A 23646-nucleotide genomic window follows, 5' to 3' on the forward strand; every position below is an offset into this window, starting at 1 on the left:
AAAGGAGGATAATAAACAGTCAAATTCTCGTCATCTTTAATGGACAAAACTTTTAATGATTTAACTAAAGAGCACTCATTAATGCACCGACACCAAAAAAAAAAACTAAAAATGAAAAATTCACCTGCTGTTGGCTGGTTTACAATAAAACTGTGCAAGTTTTAAACACAGAAAATAACACAACATGCCACAAAAAAAATGAAAAGCGTTGTTAATGTTGGGAACATATTGTCAGAAGCATAAGTAGGTTTTCTTTAGCGCATAATCACCTTAAAACTGAATGAGCCGTTGATATCTACATAGCGAGCAGGTCCTCGCCTACAGAGACCGCCGTGTTACATCACTGTGTTTTTATAAAATCACAGAGATGACAAACCAAACACCGGCTCTGGACAGAGACATTCACATTTGTGAGTTAACCCTAAAATTAAGCAAATTGAAACTGTGAATATAAAACATGTCCGATGGAAACGTCGATTTTGGGAAAAAAAATCCCATTCATTACAAAAACACTTTTATGCTCACATGAGGTGGTGTTTCAGGTGATTTTTACAAAGCCATACCTCACAAAACTTCAATGGAAGCACTTTTTGGGCTTTTCTAAGTCACATGATGCTTTGGCCGTCAGTGGGAACTGGTTCCCTCGTGATGCAGCAGTGACTCACCTCCTCTTTCACTGAAGTCTTGAAGAAATCTTTGTTTTTCTTGCGCGGCTCTGGTGAACGGAGAACCCAAAAACAGAGAACCTTCTTACAGAAATCAGAGGGGTCCGTGTTTCACGACGACAAAACTACAGCAAAACATCGGTTTACAAACTCGTCTGCATTTATGCAGTCAGACGACCAGTCTGAGCTCGACGAGCAGAAACTGAACTAAAAGTGAAACTTTTTTATGCTCTTTTCATAGACAGACTTCAATTTACGAAAACTCTATTTTTACCTCTCTGAACACAGGAGCTGCTGGTCCACCGCCGCCTCCATCAGTTTTTGTTTGTGTTTAAAGGGTTAAATCTTTGGCACATTATTTTTTAAGGATGGTCTTCATTAAAGTCAATAAAACTTTCATAACACAATTCAGGTTCTGACGTTCGTCCACAGTCTGAAGGAGAAAGTGAAAAATGGACAATAAACATTTATTTTTTGTCGCCATTATTTTTTTTGTGTGTGTGTGTGTTTCACTAACCTTCCTGGATTGTATCCCTGCGGGTAAATGCTTCCTGTCAGGAAATAGAGCCGTTTTCAGAGTAAACACACACACATGCACGCGCACGCACGCACGCACACACACACACACACACACACACACACACACACACACACACACACGTGTAACCCAGCCAACACTGTCTGTTTGAGATAATTATACAGTACTTGTGAGGACTTCTTCAGTCGTCTCTTTATTTTTGTCTCACATCACAAAAATCAAAACAAACATAATCCTGTGCATGTTTTTCATCCTTTGTCTGTTTGCTGAGTCATTTTCTCTCACTAATGTCATGAAATTAATGAAATTATAATTCAGTCAGTTTATCATGAGAGCCGCTCGGTCTGAAGAGTTCAGTCGTCTACGATGAATCCACATCAGTTTGGTGAAAGCGCCTCAAACAGAGTTTAACTTCCCTGTTTCCGCTGACCAGAACCCTGTTTCTGACGCTTGATCGTAACTTTGCAGCTGGAGAACCACCGGGGTGTGTGCGTGTGTGTGTGTGTGTGTGTGTGTGTGTGTGTGTGTGTGTGTAGTTTTTAATCATTCCTACCTAAATGTGCAAAAAAAAAAGGAAATCTGTTGGACACTTCTTCCTGTTGATCCTCAGCTGAGTGCCTGTTTTTGTATCTGGTGACATGGAGCCGTGTGTGTGTGTGTGTGTGTGTGTGTGTGTGTGTGTGTGTGTGTGTGTGTGTGTGTGTGTGTATGTGTTCTCCCAGGGGTCCTGTGGCATTCAGTTCACAGGTTGGCGGGAGGATGTGAAGGTCAGTAAGCTCCACTGCAGGTCAACAGACGTTGAAACACACACACACACACACACACGCACACACAAACACACACACACACACACACCACACACACACACACAGAGTTTATATCAGTCTGGATCAGAGCGACAGATAAAAGTCTAACATGTAAAATCCTCAGTTGTGTCGGTTTTGGTCTCTGACCAAACGTCAGTGTTTGATGAGTTGTGTTGAGAACATGTTACAAACACACACACACACACACACACACACACACACACACACACACCGTCATGTCTGTCCTCTCCCTCCTCACCTTCCCCTCATCCAAAGTAACGTGTGCCCACAGTTTTACATCCACAGATATTTAGTGACGCCATCGAAGTGTCTGAGCTGAAAAAACGCTGCGGCCTTTATCGTGTCTCTCTGCCCTTCAGTGTTCTGCATCAGAGAACAAGTATTTGTTTAAAAACTGTCCTCTTTAATTAAAAAGCAACAATATATCTGATAATAGTCTAAGAATAAAGTTCATTTTTAACACACCACAGTCGGGGTAAATAAAGAAATTTGACAAAACAACAGAACAATGAAAAAATGGCGCTAATACTTCACATCGTGCCGTGTAGCTTCCACTCATCACCACAGCACCAGAAAGACTCACAAAACTTTGTGAAGCGCAGCTCCTGCCATTTATTCGCCAACAGCTGACCTAAAAAGAAACATTACATAACAGCGACACTCATCATCCACCAACCTGTCGACTTGTACGCTCGGCCGACACACCTGTGCGGTATTTCCGCATCCAGGTGAGTCTCAGAGCGCGGGCTGTTTCAGACTTGTTTGACTGTTTGGTGATGATGGATGATATTCGCTGTTAGCTCGTAAAACACTGTTCGCGCCAACATACGAGGCGTTTCATGTCTGCGGAGCCTCGTAAATTCTTTCCGCTCACTGTCTCGCTCGAAAAATGACCCCGAAATTTCTGGGTTTCTGGGGTAACTTCCTCTGCGCAGTCACTGACACACAAACACACACAGACAGACTGTATGTACACACACACACAATGCTGTGGATCAGCGGGGTAACATCTGCTCACACACACACACACACACACACACACACACACACACACACACACACTGAGACATGAGACATAATCCATTGATGCAGCTGTTAGACAAACACACACATACCACAGATAGATGGTTAGAAAGTCTTTGAAAATCAAATAAACCCTCTCATTATATAACACACACACACACACACACACACACACACACACACACACACACACACACACACAGTGGCAGTGAACAGGAGGAATGTACATCTCTATTTGTTCTCGTCAGGACGGGACTGAAGGCTTGTTTGTGTGTCTGATGTCCCACATGGACCCAAACTTTCTGGATGAAGACGGACGACATGACACTTTTGCCCCTGGTTACTGTTGCTACGACCCCCAAAAATATATTAAAGTACAAAAATTATTCACTCGCAATTTTCATGCCACTGTGAATCTCTCTGTATTTGACACAGAACAATTATCCAAAATAAATCTCCCCAAAATAAATCAACATATCCAGAAAACGTATCAGGACACGCTAATACGTTCTCATCCAAAGTCGTCGCATATCGCCGCTTTGCAGTGGACCGCCGCGTCTACGCTTTACGCTCTAGTTATCCTTCTGCATCTGCTGACGTTTCGGGATGTCGCTACCGTGATGTCACCGTGAACACGTCACATGGTGAGATTACGCTGTAGGTGGTTATGTTTCAGCAACAAAAGCACATGGAGACCAACGGCGAGACGTCAACAAACGCACGTGCAGTGACGGATGGTTAAGATTAGAAAAACTCATGGTGGCTCATGGTAAGAAAAAAACATCACATTCAAACATGAAGTGAACACGGACCCCTGCAGGGACCTTCGTGCTCCTTATATTATGTCGTTATCGGCATAAGCAGACCGCAAAAGCAGCTGTATTTGACGACTTCGAAAAGTGCTCACTGCAGTATGACAGAGCCGCCTGCTTTCCTCCGATGTATCGGCTGGATCATTGAAACAAAAAAACATCAATAAAAAAGACTGGCGTCCAGTGGAGTTTGACAGAAAATCCTGACATCACATGGCACTACTTTCTGCAGCAGCAGCAGATAAAAGATAAATCTCTACTGCTACAAACAGCTGAAGATGCACTTAGACCCAAAATAAATGGAACAAACCAAAATCACGCGCATCAACAACAAAAGCATGAATCCTGTAACGGTTGGGGACCAGTCATCGGAAGAGGTCGACTGATTCTTACACCTGGGAGGTTTAAAAGCTGGATGGTGGGACAGACGAGGACGTACAGTCAAGAATCAGAGAAGCAAAAACAGCATTCAAGATCGAGACATTCAAAAACATGTCACTCAAGACCAAGTTCTCAATCTTCAACATCGACATGAAAACCTGATCTGAACCCTGGAAGACCACCAACGCGTCACCGTGCCGCAGACATTCATAAATCACGCTCTAACGTCCGTCTCAGACCGCGCAGCATGTGCGTCTGTTCCAGCAGTCACAGTCAGATCAGCCATTCAGGGGTCATATCGCCGTTCACGATTCAAGCCGTTGGGACGCCGTGTCACGCTGCAATCGTGCGGTCTGAACCAGATGTTAGACGTGTCTTTTGGATCTGCTGTCCAAACACATCTAACAAAATCAACCTGCGGGAACGCACCAAACACGAGACAACAGAAGGACAGCTGAAAAGAGGAAGTGGAGCTGGATTGGTCACACGCTGAGAAGAGACAGAAAGAAATAACGAAGCAGGTATGATGAGGCATCCACAAGGCGAGCGAGAGGAAGACCCCCGAACACCTGGAGAACGAGCTCAGAGCTAAAGTTCAAAAATCTGTGAATCTCTTTTAATCGCCCTGAAGCGTGAAGGCGCCGTGTGTCGGTTAAGAAAACTGATCTGAGAGCTGCTTCAGGTTCAGAGTAAAGAAATAATTTGTGTCTGAGTCATTTCATGGAAAAAGACGGTCGTCAGCGTTCACATGATCCTCCCATCATCTTCCCCGAACTCCGCTTTGTTCCCGGGACGACCACCGCCGCCACCTGGGTGTAATCTCCATTAACCATCATCAGCATTCCTCTCGTATTTCTCACGCTCCGTTAGCTTCTGACAATTAGCATTCTGCTCATATTTCTGCGGCTGACGGGAGGATTCGTCTCCGAGAGCTTCTGTCGACGACGGCAGCCCGACAGCTGTGAGAGAGGACGCAGAGGACGCAGAGGACACGTCCTCCGATGAGTCTTCTGCTCTGGGGACACGCTGATAGCGTCTTCGTGTTGGATCCTGTTGTCTCCACGCTTTTAACGGCTCTTTTTCTTTAGAGAAAACTTTTCTTGTCTTCTACCTTTAACCCTTTAAAACGGTTTGATTTCTGTGAAAAACATGAAAAGCAAACAATGAGCAACTTAACAAAAAACGGTTCCAAAATTATGAAAAAGTTAGAAGATTACCTAAAAATAAGAAAAAAACCTGTAATATAATTTTGAATACATTTTTTATAAGAATCATAGTTTTCTGCACATTTTTCCATAATTTTTGGATAATATCCACCACAACTAATTTTCAGGCAATTTTCTTATTGATTTTTTTGTTTATTAAAATTTACTTTTCTTTTTACTGGCAGCAAGAAGATTTACCAAAAAGACAGTTACAAAAACTTTACTTCAAGCCTGTTTTGGCAATAATAAATCACAACAAAGTCCAGTGCTCCGTGGTAATAAATAAAAGTGCAAAAGACTAGTTAGCAGGTAAAGAAGCAAAAGAGCACAGGACACATATATATATATAAAAAAAAAAGTATATCAAAAAAATAAACCAAAAAAAAAAATATTAAAACACATACATCAAAACTTCCAAATGAAAAATATTGCGTGTCTTCCTCAGCGGCCATCATGTTTCACAGGTTTCAGGTCATTTTCTCGTCACTTTTCTTCTGATTTGCTGCAATCTTCTGAACATTTTTTGCCAGGTTACGCACTGATTCTCCTCCACATTTTCTTTAAAGAAAATCAAACCATTTTTCTCAAGTTCCAGAGTTTTTAAATGCTTGTGAAAGACATCTGAATGCAGCACAGCAAAACTGATCCAGGTGTTAAAGGGTTAAGACGTCATCTGTTAAAAACCTTCTTCTTCCTCCAGTCAGTATCTGCATCGTCTCTGCTGGCCTTTACTTCTCATCATATTTTCTCTTTTCATGCTCGTTTTTGCCGCTGTGCCTCTTTTTTCGTATCCTCTTTTTTTTTGCATGTGTGTATTTTCTCATGTTTCCTCTCTTTCTTCGCCGCGCCGCCTGTCCGTCACACTGATGTCGAGGTGATGACATACAGGAAGAGGATTGTGGTAAAGCAGAGCAGGTTTGGACAGTAGGCTCCTTTATCCCACTGTAATACACAAAGAGATCCCAGAGAGACGGGGCCCCTCGACCACACGGCGAGGGATATGAGGTCCAGGGCCCCACTTTAATATGGCTCCACACAGACGTACACACACGTGTGTGTGTGTGTGTGTGTTTTCACTGTGAGGACTCACGACTTTAATCCAATTTCCCTCGGACATTAAACACAACACTGAGCTTAACCCTTATCTTATTCTTAACCTTGATACTGAAGATAATCCCGACCTTAACCTCTTCACCTCTTTTACAAACTTCAGCCCCAAAAAGGACCCCGGAGGATTTCCTCTTATTGTTTCTGATTAAAGTTACAACAACAGAAGATTTCTATCAACCTGAAACTCTCCTCCTGTCTGCGCATCACGCAGCCCCTTTAAAGTATGGAAAACGATGGATGTTCAAACGATTAGCAGCTTTATTTCTATTACAGCCACCGCACTAACGGTGCCACGTAGGCGTTATTATGGAGCCATGATGGAAAGGTGAGCCACTTATACGTGGGAGCGTCCACGTATGAGGGATTTCTGGGAGCTGATAGTCCACGACTTCACAGAGGAATTGTGGATTCAAAACTTTCTCAGAGTTATGTGATGCAATAACAGCTCTTGTAGCTTCTGCTGCATCATGAGGGAGCCAGTTCCTGCTGACGAGCACACAGACACAGCATCATGTGACCTCACAGCATCATGTGACCTCACAGCATCATGTGACCTCACAGCAACATGTGACCTCACAGCATCATGTGACCTAGAAAAGACAAAAAAATTGTTTCCATTGCAGATTTGGAAAATGTGGCTTTTTTGAATCACCTGAAGTACCACCTAATGCGAGCGTTAAATGGAAGTTTTTCCAGAAAATTGACATGTTGCCATGAGGTGTATTTAATATTCGCCTTTTTAATTCTGCAATTTGAGGGTTAATGGAGACCCGCCTTCTGTCGCTGCACATTCATCCTTTATAAATTCCACTATTTGTGTGGAAAAAAGATGTACTCTTCTTTTGAATGTACACTCAATGTTTAGGCATCTGAAGCTTGGATAGGAAGTGGGGCGGGACGATACGTCTATAAAATAATATCACAATATATTTAGGCTATATCACAATACACGATATATATCACAATATTTTGAAATCTCCTCTGAACTACTGTAAACTACAAAAATATTATTAAATGGATTACAGTTACAAATTAAGTAGCTACCTCCATAAAATAAAGTTAGATAAACTGCTGTTATTATAAAGCTTATTAGTGTACACAGAGTAAAGCATAAAGTTAAATAATGTACTGTTATAATCGAATCATTCAAAGTTGAACCTAAGATATATTTCGTCATGTTGCGCAGCCGTAACGGGAAGAAAACAGTTGAATGACTGGCAGCTGCTGCAGTAACTCTATTAATATATTTAAACATATTTTATCAGGAGAAAACAGGACAATAAATCATAATCTGACACACTGAATCAAAGATGAATTTACTCTTAACACCAAACCAAAGTCTGGAAATTATCCTGCGACTAATTGTTTTTAACTATTATGTCGCAGAAAAAAAAGCTGCTTTTAAATGACCATTTGTTAGAAAAAACCTCAAACTGTCCTTCTCATTCTTGGTGGTGCAGAGAAGCAAAATAACAAAAACGACCTTTTACTGCGGAGGCTTTACGGTCACTTAAGTCTTTATGTAACGGAGTGGAGGTGGAGGTGAGGGGCCCGAATGAAGAATGAAGGTGTGTTCCTGCAGATGAGAAGCTAAGAATGGGCCCTTTCATATAGCTTCTCATTCATCAGGAAGGACGGAGGGATGGAGGGAAAACGTGGCGGGCGTCTGTGTTTTGGGCACGTGAATCTCTCAGTTTGAAGTTTCTGCCACATGATAGAGATTAGGAGCCCTGAGAGCAAGCGGTCTTGTGTTTCTGCCCGTCTCCTTCCTCCTCCTCTCGCACATGTTTGTCTTGCTAATGATGAGGAAGAGGAGGAGGAGGAGGAGAGGAAGGGAGAAAGAGTGCAGGAAGAGAGACACATGGCGCTCGGTTCCTCTCAGAATACCCGACACGTGAGGTATGGAGGGAAGCTGGAGGCCTTCGTTACATTCCTCTGAGATTTTGGCTCATATCGACATGACAGCATCACGCAGTTGATGCAGATTTGTCCCTAAAACTCCCGTTTCAACACCCAAAGATGCTCCAATGGACCAACGCCTTCTCATCCCAACTCCTCACATGGTGCCGCTCTGTCAGCGACCTCCTGCGTCAGCTGTTTCCGCTCCAGGATGCCGTTACCGTGATGTGTTTCATTTTAGGAGAGAAATGGGCAGTGAAGTAACAAAATCTTCATTTAGGTTCAATCAGCACTGCTGAGTTTTAGCGTTTGAATGGATTCCGGTCCGAGTCTGAAAGACAGAGAGAGCGACCAACACGTTGTCATCCAAACTCGCCGCTCTGTCAGTGACCCTCTGCGTGTACTTGTGAGGTTTTAGGTATCCTTCTGCGTCAGGGATGCCGTTGCCGTGATGTCAACAGATGTATATGGTGTGATGATGCAACACGGTCCTTATGTTTACAGTGCGGCCCGTAACCATGGATGGGATTAGGCAACAAAGTCACGGATGGTTAGCTTTAGGAGAAAGAAGCACGTGGTAAAGTGTAAAAGAAAACACCCTCACATCCAAACGGGAAGCAAACTCCATACTCTCACACAAAATCCTCCCCCACCTGCCTGCACTCACGCTCACGGGACCAGCTCCATCCGGCTGCATCCTGTCCCCCAAAATGTCCCCCACACACATCACCAGCAGTCTGATGCACTTCTATACTGCAGAGGGACGGTCTGTAGCTCGAACAGTCCAAGAGCCAGAAAAACATCACCAGATGATGAGTTTGCATTAATTTGCATCATCCTGTAACGTTTCAGTGGGAGGAGTTTACCACAGTCCATTTACACATACTACCAACAATGATTTAAAACAAAGCTGGTTGAAAATCTGCAAAGTATCCTTTAACCATCACAACTAAATATCTAACCACAGCTGTGACCAGAATCTGAGTCTAACTGAAACCTGAACCTTAAAAAGTCTGAACCACAGACTGTGTATAAAGATGAATAACATGAGTTTTCCCAAAAGTGTAACTTTCATATCTGTGCCGCCCCCTGGTGTCTGACTGCAGTATAGGTTATAAAGCCTGCCCCTCCATGTTAGTGAGAAGACATAGGCCAAATTAAAATCTTGAAGTAAACGCCAAACAAATGTTTCCCAAAGACGGTTTCAGTCACTGAAGGTAATTCTCATCATTCTGGTGTTTGTTCAACGGTTTATTTTTATGATAAGTTTGGTTAAAATGAGTTATTACATTTTACAAAAAGGGGATTTTTACGCCATGACTGACAGCTGGGAGAGCCAATCCATGTACTCGCATTCATTGAAGCTGCTCGTGATTGGTCAACAGGTGTTTTGGCGGGAAATCCCCCACTGCAGATATCGCTACTGCACAGACTCCGGCTCCAAATGACATCACCAGCACAAGATGGCAGTGCCTGTTCCCAAAAATTTTAGCCTCACTTAAGCACAGCGGGGGAAAGTGGGGGCGCATCGTCCATCTTTATATACAGTCTATGATCTGAACCCTAAAAAAGCCCTTTAAAGGTTTGTCTGAAGGACAAAATGTCCTCGCTGTCAAGGTCTAAAACTTGATTTGGTTATTACAAAGGAAGATGAACAAGCACACACACAAAGACATAAACACACACACACACACACACACACACACACACACACACACAGAGCGGTATTGTTGCGAGTTCGTTTCAGGTCGTCACTGAACCTCGGCGTGCTGTTCTTCAGGAACAACAACAGACAGACTTCCACTGATGCACCGTCACCACATCTACTGGATATCTACTCTGTGTCTCTCTATCAAACACAAATATTACATCAGACCACTTTTTTTCTGCGAATCTGCTCTGAAAAATCCCCAAAGGACTCCCTCACATTCTGTCTGAGCTGAGGAGAAGCCCCCGTGTGAAGAATGAAAAGTATGTGACGGGTGAAACGAGAATGAATTTTGGGTTTCCTTTAGAGCAGCGCAGCCATGTGGGAGGTCCCGTCATGCCTGTGTGATTATCTGCTGCTTCACTTGTTTGGAACAAAAGAAACTACACAAACTTAATGACTCCAAACTTAACTTCCAGAGATCAAACGTACAGTCGGAACAAAGAGGAGAGTCGGGCGATGTCGGCTTTGTTGGTTTGTTGAGTTTTTGCTGCTACCAGACACTTTAATTAATTGGATTACTGGAATAAGGACGAGGGCATTAAGGAGACAAAGGGACAAAATGTGAGGCAGGCGTGGACGTGTTGGACGTGAGCCGAAGGATTTCATCGCTGTTCTCTGCCGTCTGCTGTTTATCAGATGTGTAGTACAGCTGAAGATCACAGGCAACAGAAAACAGAACACAATAACCCCACTGTTCCCAAAAAAAAGGTCCAATCTCGTTTTTTTGGAGCGTGAGGTGAAGCTGTAGCAGCATTAATGTCGATCGTGGAAACTTTAACTTCGACACGCTCTGACTTTCATGAACTGATAATGAACAACTGAATATACTGGACTTTGTGTGACAGCTTTTTTTTTTTTAACATTTTTAACTTAAATCTTTAAATTTTTCATACATCTGCATGTACAAATGCTCCAAATCAGACTTCAGCCTGATGAACGTCACCTGTTCATGAGGAGGTTTGTGTTCGTGAGAGCTGATCATTAGTGTGATCAACACACCTGCAGTAAATATCCATCTAAAGCTGCCTGTTCTGTTTCGTCTGCAGACAAGTTTGTTTCATAAAAATCACAACTTAGAGAAACTCCTGCACATTGTCTGTCAAAAATCACTATTTTGATGCAATGTTTCGGCACTGAAACACATGCCCGTCATCATGCCCATCATCACGTCCATCATCACGCCATCATCATGCCCATCATCACGCCCACCATCATGCCCGTCATCATGCCCATCATCACGTCCATCATCACGTCCATCATCACGCCATCATCACGTCCATCATCACGCCCACCATCACGCCCATCATCACGCCCATCATCACGTCCATCATCACGCCCATCATCACGCCCACCATCACGCCCATCATCACGCCCACCATCACGCCCATCATCGTGTCCATCATCATGCCCATCATCACGCCCACCATCACGCCCATCATCATGCCCATGATCACGCCCATCATCACGCCCACCATCACGCCCATCATCACGCCCATCATCACGCCATCATCATGCCCATCATCACGCCCACCATCATGTCCATCATCATGCCCATCATCACGCCCATCATCGTGTCCATCATCACGCCCACCATCGTGTCCATCATCACGCCCACCATCACGCCCATCATCACGCCCATCATCACGTCCATCATCACGCCCATCATCATGCCCATCATCACGCCCATCATCACGCCCATCATCATGCCCATTAGTCCCTTTACAGCCATATTCTAAAAAAAAAAAAAAACAAAAAACAACAATTAGGCGTCTGAATAAAGGACAAGAAAACTGATATTGCATCAGGTTTAAGGGTTAAAAAGGTGCATTACTTCTCCTCACTGGCACTATTTGATAGTTTTCTTTAAAAAAAAAAGCCAAAACTGAACTGATCTCTTAAGTCAATCAACAAAGTTCTTTTGTGAAAGTGACTGAAAACATTCAGAGATCTTCAGGGAGAAACTCAGGCTGACGTTTCACTGCTAAACCCACCCGAATTATTACAGTTACAGCGGAGCAACAAAGTGCCATTCACACACACACACACACACACACACACACGCACACACACACACACACACACACACACACACACACACTCAGATTACACTTTGACCTCCATCTTTTGGCAGAATATTAGGTTGAAAGCTTCTCGAAGGATCAGATGGGAAACAGACAGAGTTTCACGGCTGCTTTCTCTCACAACACTCGGCCTTCAGCTCGCGTGTTCGATCTCCAGAAAAACTTCCTCCTGCTCGCTGCCGTCGCTCTGTCCGTCACACCGTAACTCTCTATAACTCTTTGTTTTACTCCTTCAGGCAGTCACGGTTACTTTTCCTCTTTTTGGTTGTTTTCATCACCTCTGAACATCGTATTTCTCTCAGGATCAGGACTCATTTATGCTAAACTTAAGCCTGTCATTATTACCACCTCCTGCAAGCCTAAAAACGTTTTTTTTTTTTTTTTTTGCAAAATATGGGAGTTTTTCCGAAATTGACATGTTTCCATGTGGCATATTTTATATATTCGCAATTTTAATTTGTGCAATTTGAGGGTTAACAGAAACCTGCCTGGTGATTGGAGATTTTGCAATTTAAAAAAAAGTCTTGGTTGACTGTTAAGTCCGCTGTGTTGCCTTCTTCTCGTTGTGATGTCACCTTTTCTAAAAGAAGTCGTGTTAATTCAGAGAAACTGGAGCAGTCTGAATTTAATATTGACATGTTTGGCCGTCTTTACTTAAGTGGACAGAAAAGTATTTATCTCATAATCAGCATCATTCATAGTTATCTCATTGAGTGTTTTGGCCCAGTTAAAGTCAGCGTTTAACAGAATAAGAATCAGCATCTGTGCACAGTTCAGCATCAGCATTGATCCAAAACAAAAGACGTGTAATCACACTTTGCTCCAAACATTCACCTGGCGTCTCCTCCTCCTGAGGTTAACTCTGCATGAAGAGGTGAAAGTTGGCTCTGGTGAACTCCTGATGGATGGTCTCTAACAGGACGTCCTCCTGCGGGCCTCCTTCCGTCCCTCCGTCTCTCTTCCCTCCTCCCGCCGCTCCTCGGACGGACGGCGGCGGCTGGAGCTCGGGGGTGTAGGTGAAACTGAAGGACGTGCGATAAATCAGGCCGTCCGATCGGATGAGAGACAGAGGGACGGTGATGATGCGGCGGAGACAGCGCCAGCCGTCGCTGAACACGGAGACGTCGGGGACGACGCAGAGCAGAGATTTAGGAGACCTGAGAGGAAAAAACAAGGAGACGTCTGTGATAAAATGTGCTACTGGAAAACTTCCTTTATTTCAACTGGACAAAATAATTAGACAGAGGATGAAACATAACATTATTATTATTATTATTATTTTTTATTGAGATACAACTGTGATCTGACCCAGTTTTCGGTTATAAACCTGGACCAACATCAGTTTTGCTGCGCTGCATTCAGACACCTTTAACAAGCATTTAAACCTCCGAAAAAATGAAAATATTGGTGTGATTTCTTTTGAAAATTTTGGAAAAAAGGCAATCAGCAACTTGGCGAGAAATGTCCAGAAAACTGGAAAAAGTGTGGTAAAACGTGAGAAGAAAATGACGAAAAATTAGCTGTGGGAAGATTATTAGATATATTATACAAAAAAAGGAAAAATGTCCTGAAAACTATATTTATAATTCTTATAACTATATGTATGTTTCTTTTACCTCACTTTTTTGTCAGGGTTCAAAGTTTTAATTACTTGTGAAACGTTTCTGAAAGCAGCACAAGAAAAGTGATGTCGCTTCAGGTTTCAAAGGGTTAAGGCAACAAGACTTATAGTCCACGTAACTGAACCTTCAAAACTGAAGAAACAGATGAGCTCATGTGTGAGAGCATGGGCTTACAGGTTTCACAGCTGAGGAGCAGCAACAACAACAACAACAACAACAACAACAACAACAACAACAACAACAACAACAACAACAACCACAACAACAACAATCACGAGCAGAGAAAGGACTGAGAACTGAGCTGTGGAAGTGGATCATCAGGTGATTCTGTCACAGACTAAACATCATTCTGTGGTTGACAGGAAACACCAGCAGCTGCAGAAACCTTCAGTGCTCTTTTATGTCTAAAGTTGCTTCATAGAAAGCTACGCTACAGTCGGCGTGCGCGGCAGCGAGGGATCGTGTTCCTAATTGGCTGCAGCTCCTGGTACAAACAGCACATTGTGCACGGCTGCGTTACATAAATACGGCTTTCCTCTCCGCTGCAGAGCTGCTGCTGATGGCAGGAATATTTGCAGAAGCCGGCGGCGGGCCGCGCTCAGCCCGAGACCCTGATGCCTCAGCACTTCAGGTGTGGGGTCTGAGGCGGACTGTGACGTCAGAGAGGTCGTTTTGATTCAGGGTGCGTCACGTGAGACTCCGCGAGGAGACGGACTGAAGGTTTCTGTAGCGTCTCCAGAGTTAGAGACAGGATTGCTCCCTGAGAGCCGAGCTCCTCGGCTGCGTTTCAGCGCCACAGACGACTCTTTATGCCTCTCGGCTGCAGGTTTGGCTCAGACGCCGAAAACAGATGAACGCAGCTAAACTGAGCAGAGTTCAGAGGATTCAGTCTCACCACTGTCCACAATATTTTCAGCCGTTTAGTCATTTATAATAATTCATTTATATTAATTCATTTATATTAATTCATTTATAATAATGCACTATATTAGTGCATTTATATTAGTTAATTTATATTAATTCATTTATAATAATGCATTTATATTAGTTAATTTATATTAATTCATTTATAATAATACATTTATATTAATTCATTTATAATAATTCATTTATATTAATTCATTTATAATAATGCATTTATATTAATCATTTATAATAATTCATTTATAATAATTCATTTATATTAATTCATTTATAATAATTCATTTATATTTATTCATTTATAATAATGCATTTATAATAATACATTTATATTAATTCATTTATAATAATGCATTTATAATAATTCATTTATATTAATTCATTTAAAATAATTCATTTATAATAATACATTTATATTAATTCATTTATATTAATTCATTTATAATAATGCATTTATAATAATACATTTATATTAGTTCATTTAAAATAATTCATTTATAATAATACATTTATATTAATTCATTTATATTAATTCATTTATAATAATGCATTTATAATAATACATTTATATTAGTTCATTTATAATATTTCAGTAAAGCTGTCGGCCTTCTTTCTCCTCTGAAAAAAACAGCAGCTTCTTTCTCTGAACGAGAGAGAACAACAAAACAAGTTTAAACCATTTCCTTCCTTCCCTCTGTCCATACTGTTTCCTTCCTTCTTCCTTCTTTCTTTCTTTTCCTGCTCCCTACTTTCCATCCCGCCATCGGTCCTTTCCTCCAGTCTTCTTTCTTTTTGTCTTTCTTGCGTCCATCCATCAGTGTGTCCTTTCCTCTTTCTATTCTACTTTCTATATTCCTCTCTTTCCCTCTTTCCTTTTTTCAGTCCATCCATCCATCCATCCATCTGTCTTTTTTCCTTCCTTCCTTCTTTCGGTCCATCCATCCTTCCTTCCTTTCGTCCTTCCTTCTGTCCTTCTCTTTCTTTCATCCGTCCCTCCATCAGGGTGTTCATCCTTCAATCTTTCTCTCTTTCCTTCTTCCCTTTGTCTTTTCTTTTCTGCCCTTCTTTCCATCCATCCTCTCTTTTTTCCTTCCTTTCTTTCTTATCCTTGTCTTTTTCTTTCCTTCTTTCTTTTTTCTCGGGGGCGTCAGGACCGTGTCTGTTTTTCAGCGTCTGAATCTGTCGTTTGTTCAGAGGTGGACTGAACCTTTAAGAGGTTTGAGGTGATTGTGTCAACAGTTTCTGCTTTAGGTGGATTTTTGCTTTAACAATCAGTCGAAGGGTCATATTTTCTTTTATTTATGGCTGTTTCGTGCCGTTGCTTCTCGTTTGGCCGCAGAGGCAGCAGCTGCAGAGCCGAGCGCAGCACGAGGGGCAAATTAAAGTTCAGTTTAAGCGACAGCGCTCAGGTCCGTGAAGCCGGCTGCTCAATAAAAGCCGCTTTTATGGCAAATTAAGTGGCGCTCCCGCACCAAATATTATGTAACTGAGCAAATTATATTTCAGTTGACCCAGAATTTGAAAGCAGTTATTTTGCTGTTTGTTGAGGAATTTCCATAAAGAAAAACATACGTTCAGTCTGTCCTGCCGGAAACTGTGGTTTGTTTTTTTGGAAAATATGATGATTTTCAGGTGAAGATGACTCGTCCAGTAAGTTCGATGTGTAACTTATCTGCTCGAAAAAAACACCTGAACGTAAATCAAAAATGCTACATATGCAATATGTCGATGTCTCTGCTGAAGGACAGTCAACACGTTTATACGCACAGTTTAGTCGAGCTACAGTTAAAGCTCGATCAGGCCGGTTAGTTTGACTCCTGTCCTCGTCCCAGTATACAAGCATTTTCTATTTGTATTCTATTTTATTTTTAAGGACAACACACATTCGTGTGCCAGCGTTAGCCAGCAGGCTAATTTTAAACTGCAGTCCTTTGCAAAATGTTTATTAAGCTATAAAACGGTAAAAAAAAACAACAGCAGCAGGACGCCATAAAGACACAAACAGCTACGACAAACAGGAACTCACAAAACAGAACACAAACCAAGTAAAACAGCAGAACAACAGTACGAAACAACAACACAGCAACAACATGTGACAGCATTTTAGCACTAAATACACCTGCACGCAACATAAAGCAACGACAGATAACTTTGTAGCACAAATACGAAGTGTGTCTGACTCAGGTGGACATCTGCCCTCTTTCAGCTATAAACCGAGATTATTTATTATTTATTCTGTGATAGAGACCGAATCACAATCACAACTATTTATTCATAATAACTTCGGGATACAAAACCAAGAAATTGGGTGGAAGAAAAGGCCAAAATTGCGCTCTCAAACTAGTGTGACACTTTTACCACTTTCTAATCAAACAACCACAGCAAACAGTTTAACGTCTGCCTGCTCTCAGTCTAACTTTCACGTTTTCACCGTTCGAACAGCTAAAAGGTTTAATTTATCCAAAAAAAAGCAGGTATTTTATTCGCCTGAAGTGTCGTTCCTTCTGTCAGATCTGCAGCAAAATAAAAAAACGTCTGAAACAAAATATTTTTCCTAAGAGGCCCCCCGACTTTCCAGCAGCTATTAAAGGAAACCAGACAACAGAGCAGCCGGCCAGTAAAGTATAATGACAAGTGCTGCTCCGAGTGTCTGCAGGTAACACTGTACACCTGTTTACAGGCCCGCGGGGAGGTTTCTGCCCTCCTGTCGGGTTTCTGGGTCACTGCGTTCAGACGTCGTCACGCTGACGGATAAAAAACGTCTGTCCTGATGAGCTTTTTATCTGCTGCTGCTGTACGTCACCTTAAAGCTTAAAGGAGCTTAAAACACTGATGGTATTCTTTAACCCTTTGAAACCTGAGCAGACTGGCTTCAAGTGAGTGTGTGTATATGTGTGTGTGTGTGTGTGTGTGTGTGTGTGTGTGTGTGTTCTTCTGTTTCTTTGGTACTATTTTAATATTTTAATACGAGAAGATGCTTGTTTTTATGTATTTTGTTTTAATATCTTTTAAATCTGTCTTGTTGTGATATCTCGTCTTGGATTTACCCTTGGGTATGACTAAAAAAAAAAACAACAACTTTGAAGCTTGAACCTTGAATTCTGTCAAAGACATATAGAGGACATTGAGCAATGAAAGAAGAAATGAAAAATTAGCAAAAAGCACAAGAAAATTACCTAAAATTATTATTTTTAAAAAATTAAAACAAAAAACAAACAAGTAAATGACCTCAAAAAAGCATAAAAATTATAATAATTCTGTAACATAATTCTAAATATGTTATTATGATAATTAGAAATGTGTTTTTCTTGCTTTTCAACATTTTCCTGCAATTTGTGGAAAATTTCTTACCAAGTTACACTTTACCCTTCTCTAATGTTTTAGAAAGAAATTGCACCATTTTCTCACAAATCTTTAAATACTTGTGAGGTGAAGTGACATCGCGACAGATTTTAAAGGGTTAATTTTAGTATGATTTCCCCTTCATCTCCCTCATCTTTCTTGTATCAGATCATCACGTCTGACTGCCTCTCTCCATCCTAATCGTCCTCTCCTCTTACTGTCTGTTGACTTTAATAAATGTCTTTTGTCCTCTCACATTCTGTCTCTGTGTCTCACTCACTTGAACATCGTCTCAGACTCGCTGTTTCCAAACCAGACTTTGAGATGAGGGCTGAAGTTTTCTCCCTGGATCTCCAACATGGCAACATGTCCTCCACCGTTCACCTGCAGTAACACACACACACACACACACACACACACACACACACACACACACACACACACACACACACGCACACACGCGCGTTTGTATTATTTTCAGCTGCTAACATTACAACATAATGGTGATTAATGATGGTGACAGAGCGTCTTTACATCTTTTGTGGTTGATTTTATAATTAAATTAATCTACAAATATCTCCATGCGTTCGTTTGCCTCCACACAGCGGGCGAGTTTCTCTGAGATATGACGCCGAGTAACGGACAGAAAAGTGTTTCTGCAGAACATTATGACGTCACAGTGAAGTTGACTTTAACATCTTTGATACAAAATGTCCGAACTTCATCATTATATCCTTTGAGACATGTTTTTCGAGGTCACCGTGACTTTGACTTTTGACCACCAGATTCTTATTAGTTTATTACGTCTAAGTGGATGTTTTTACCAAATTTGTGGAAAGTCAGGAATGGCCATGCATACGTGCGGACCCAAAAACACGCCTCAGGCCTCTGCTATCGCTGACGGGGGGCACAAAAAGGTGCTCTTGTGATGTGTCTTTCACAAGAATGAGACTAATACAAGGTCACCATGACCTTGACCTTTGACCACCAAAATCAGTTCCTCAGTGAGTCCACTCAAACTTTTGTGCCACATTAACTTCCCCTGTAGCGTTCCTGAGATATCACGTTCACATACATACTTAGTAAAACTGACAAGTACAAGGTGGATTTATTTGTCATTTTTTAAATAAAGTTTAAAAAAATAGAAAAAAAAGTCTTTGATGCTGCAACATCTCTGTAGTTGAAGGATGAGTTGATTAAAATCAGCAGCTGCTATGAAGATTAGACCCAGCTGTTGTGTGTGTGTGTGTGTGTGTGTGTGTGTGTGTGTGTGTGTGTGTGTGTGTTAGTACCCGTCTACCGTCGAGCTCACCTCTAGCCCAGTGATGACGGGGAAAGGAGTAACTGGTGTCTGGATGCAGGCGGGACCCTGATTGAAGGTGAACTCCACTGCTTCCACTCCGATGATGGTCCAGCAGGAGCCGTCGTTCAGCACCACCCTGCTGGGGTCTCTGACGCTGGACGGAGCCTGGAGGGACGGAGAGGACGGAGGAGACGTTTGAAAAGGAGGAGCAGAAGAAGACAGAGGCGGAGAGTGAGGGGGTCTCACCTGGTACTGCACGATGGCGTCGTTGGATAAACACAGGTACGTGTTTGGATCGTCTCTGAACTGGAGGGCGCACTTGTGGAGCTGAGAGACCGGCTCGTCCACGTCTAAGATGGCGTGCTGCTTGTTGACCTTACGGATCACCTTGAGACACGAACGACACGAGGGAAAAGATGAATTCGAGAAGCTTCACCTAAAATCTCGGGAATGTATTTTGGACTCCAAATGTCATTTTGTCTGAATAATTAAGAGGATATTTTCTGTCACGGTATCAGAATTATGGACGGAGGCTTTTAAATTCGTCACTGATGCGGCAAATCAGGCACATCAGTGGATTCCTTTAGGACTCACGTCATAACACACTCACAGGAATTTCTCATAAAGCAAAAACTCATTTTGAAAAGACTGAAAGTGTGCAGCCACTGCGGCAGCTCTGTGAGGAGGAACCAGAGAAATAAAACGAGACCAACATCGAGTCCACAGGTTTAACTGAAAACATGTAAATCTAAACATGTTTATATAAACAATATACTGAAGGATATGAGCTGGTAGAACAGAGAGGGAAGTGTGTGTGTGTGTGTGTGTGTGTGTGTGTCTGTGTATTCGGATCGATCTGTTCTTGTTTTTATCTTAAGTCTCGTTAGATTAGATCACGGTGTTTATGGTGAATATTGGGGCAGAAATTGGTAACGATCATGTTTAAAATTAAAATTCTTTTACATTTTTTTTAAAATTTAAAAACGGTAGGATTCGATAAGTATTCACTTCCTCCTGCTCCTTTTGGGACATTAAATATTTAACGTTTGTTTACTGAATATGTCCGATGGGTTTTCTGGTGTTTTTATTGCTCATATTTTATTTTGTTCTCCAATTTTATTTAGCATTTTGAAAAAAAAAGAACTAACTAACTAGGTACTCGAACATCCTGAGCTCCTGCATTATATTTTTAATATTCAGAGGCAACTTTGTAACTTAGCAAGGAAGAGTCTTCTTCCTAAGAAACATACATAAAAAGTCATAATTAGGCATAAACCAGAATTACTGCATACTTATATTCTCATGTGGGTTGAATGTTTAACATGACTGAACTCTGAAGTCTCTGGGGAGCAACAACAGAGCTTAAAAACATACAAACGTACAGGAGCTATACGACATAACAAATGCAGAGTTTAGAGTTTAAATTGAAACATAACACAGCTGCCCTCAGGAAGCTGACGCAGCCAGCGGACGGCTCGGTGATGGGATTTTAAAAAAGGTGTGCGCTCTGAATAAAAACCAGGTGGTCTGCACGATGAATTACTTCTGGTATCTGCAGACCTTGAGCCCCCGATCTTAAGTATTAACACATTCAAACACACCCTTTACTGCGCCGCACGCACAGAATCAAAACCCTTATATTTAAGTCTTTTCAGAGCTGCTGATCCAAGCTGAACGTTTCGGTCTGTTCGTCCCCCCTCACCTCTTCAGCGCCCGAACGCCGACCACAAACCAAACAACAGAGCCGAGCCGTCGTCACGCAAAACGACTCAGCAGGAAACATTTCTCTGCCTTCAAACAAACCGTGAAGCAAAAAGGCCTCAAGTGCAAAAACATATCGAGGCGCGGCGTGCGGACGTAGCTTCCGCGTCAGGCAGCAGCTGGGGTTGTTATGACAGCAGTTTCGGAGGAGAAAGAGTCCGCTCAGCGAATTGTGAGGGTTTTCTGCTAAGAGGTTTGTCTAAGTTTAACTTAAAGTGGAGGTCGGGTTTAACAATAACAGCATTTATGGGATTAGCAGGTTATGTAACAGCTGCACAAACTCACATCTGTAAAACATACAGACTCAGAGAGATTACAGCTAAACTGTGCGGAAGAAACGTCGTATAATCAGAGAAGACAGACATCTTTCTTCGCCCCTCTGTGGTCTGACAAACACTCATACGGGGAAACTTTTATCGTACATAAGCAGAAAGATGAACCCACTGCAGTGTTTCCCACAGAGGCAGCGTGGCGGTGGTCGCCGACAGGGAGGTTTTATCATTTTTATTTTTTGCTTTTCCACGCCAGTGCGCCCATTTGTGTCATTCTGTGCGACTACGGCACAACACGATAAATCGAGCAGCCCTAATCGACTCATATTAAAGCTACATTACGTCAACAGCTAAATTCACTGTTATGTTACATCATGTGGGAAGTTATCCCCAGAAGATTATCCCAACAATTAATTTAAACACACGCAACAAAATTCCAGGACTTTTCCAAAACTCTATAGATTTTTTTCCAGGCCTGGAACACGAGACTGTGGAAGTCCATGACTTTTCCATATTTTGCATGACTGAAGGAATTAAGAGTCTCGCTCAGGATCTTGTCAGCGGGGCGTATTTCCAGAGTAATAGAAATTTAACCCTTTGAAACCTGGAACAACATGGCTTTTCTTGTACTACGTTCAGTTCAATTCAGTTCAGTTTTATTGTCATTTCACTAAATATTTACATACACAGCAGAATGAAAGAGCGTTTCTCAGAGATCTCAGGTGCCTTTCACATGAATTTAAACCTCTGAAACCTGAAAAAAATGGTTTGATTTATCTGAAAAACATGGCTCAAAGGAAAATGAGTGACTTGGCAAGAAATGTTTGGAATTATTAAATTAAGAAAGATTATTAGAAGGTAATACTAAGAAATAAGGAAAATGTCCAGAAAAATATATTTACAATTATTACAATTATATTACAATTTCTGTATTTATTTTTATTGATACAGATATTTATCTTTTTTCCACCTTATTGTTTTTCTTCCTTTTCTGTAAGTTATAGGCAGTTTTCTTACAACTTGTAGCTTCTTCCCATGTTTTTGAAAGAAATCAAGCCAATTTGCTCAGGTGTCAAAGGGTTAAACACCGAGTTAACAGACTTTTCTAAATTCCTCGTTGTTATTGTTTTAATTTCCTGAGCTGAGCGATGAAGGAAATCCAGCTGTTGTGAGGATATTTTACCACTGCTGAACACTGGTCCTTTTAATGCGACTTTGTTTGTTACGCTGAAGAAAAGGAGACAAGTATACAGCTGCTGCTTATAAAGACGCTCAGGGACTTTTTACTGTGTAATGCAATAGAGAGGTCTGTAATCATTTATCTGTGTGTGTGTGTGTGTGTGTGTGTGTGTGTGTGTGTGTGTGTTACCATGGGTGGCAGAGCTACTCCAGACTCTGTGCACACTAACTGGACCACGTAGCCGTAACAGATGAAGCCTTCGCTCAGCACAAAGTCCCTTTGGTCAGCACGCTGGCCCTCCACTACACACACACACACACACACACACACACACACACACACACACACACACACGAATTACACATAAATATTCATACACATTCACTGACACACTCAGTTCAAGTCATTACAGTCTGATTAAAAATTTCCTATTAAAAACAAACAAACTACAGCCTACATTTCAACCAACAGATGAATAAAGACAAATAAAAAGCGTGTGTGTGTGAGTGTGTGTGTGTGGTGACAGTAGAGACGAGGGGCTGCAGACTGGGTGACTGAGGTTTAGGTTGTGGGAGGTCTGTGTGCAGCGGGTTTAACTGTGTTAAATAAATAACCTCACACCTTCAGACTTTTCCAGGCGTGTTTGGGGGAGTAACCGCTCGCACACTGACTGTATTTATGCCGACCGGCCGGGTGGTGACAGGCGCCGTCTAGCGACTGGAAGCTAACGTGTTTGATGCCGGTGTTCACCCCGTTTCAGTGTCTTGACTCCACAGATGTATATATCTCCGAGATGATGCAGCGTGTTTATCGTTGTGGCGTGGACAGACTCCAGCTGAAGGAATGCAGAGAAAAACAGCCAAACATGTCTGAAATCGTCTCGCATTCATCCACCCATCTATTAATTTTCTTGGCAGCTTCTCTAGTTTCAGGGTTGTGAGGAGCTGAAGTCTATCCCAGCATGCACTGGGCAGGAGGTGAGTTGAGGTGAGG

The 23646-nt window shown here is 42.0% G+C and overlaps 1 protein-coding gene across 3 annotated transcripts in view; it reads right to left on the reverse strand.

Annotated features, from left to right (window-relative positions):
- Nucleotides 1–1722: 1722 nt before the first annotated feature.
- The window catches only part of rbpjl (recombination signal binding protein for immunoglobulin kappa J region-like), a 41514-nt gene continuing 19590 nt past the window's right edge, over nt 1723–23646 (reverse strand). For 2 of the 3 annotated variants that reach the window (XM_042510641.1, XM_042510625.1), the window contains exons 9-13: nt 22843–22955; nt 19687–19827; nt 19450–19605; nt 18418–18521; nt 12895–13409 (exon numbers count right to left, since the gene is read on the reverse strand). In XM_042510641.1, the coding sequence (XP_042366575.1) occupies nt 13109–13409; nt 18418–18521; nt 19450–19605; nt 19687–19827; nt 22843–22955 (815 nt within the window). In that variant the 3' untranslated portion in view covers nt 12895–13108. Of the gene's footprint in view, nt 1985–12894; nt 13410–18417; nt 18522–19449; nt 19606–19686; nt 19828–22842; nt 22956–23646 lie in introns of those variants that run through there. The other variant, XM_042510633.1, reaches the window with a different exon arrangement.

The sequence above is a fragment of the Plectropomus leopardus genome, chromosome 2 (assembly GCF_008729295.1).
Source record: "Plectropomus leopardus isolate mb chromosome 2, YSFRI_Pleo_2.0, whole genome shotgun sequence".
In the NCBI taxonomy this organism is placed as follows: Eukaryota; Metazoa; Chordata; class Actinopteri; order Perciformes; family Serranidae; genus Plectropomus; species Plectropomus leopardus.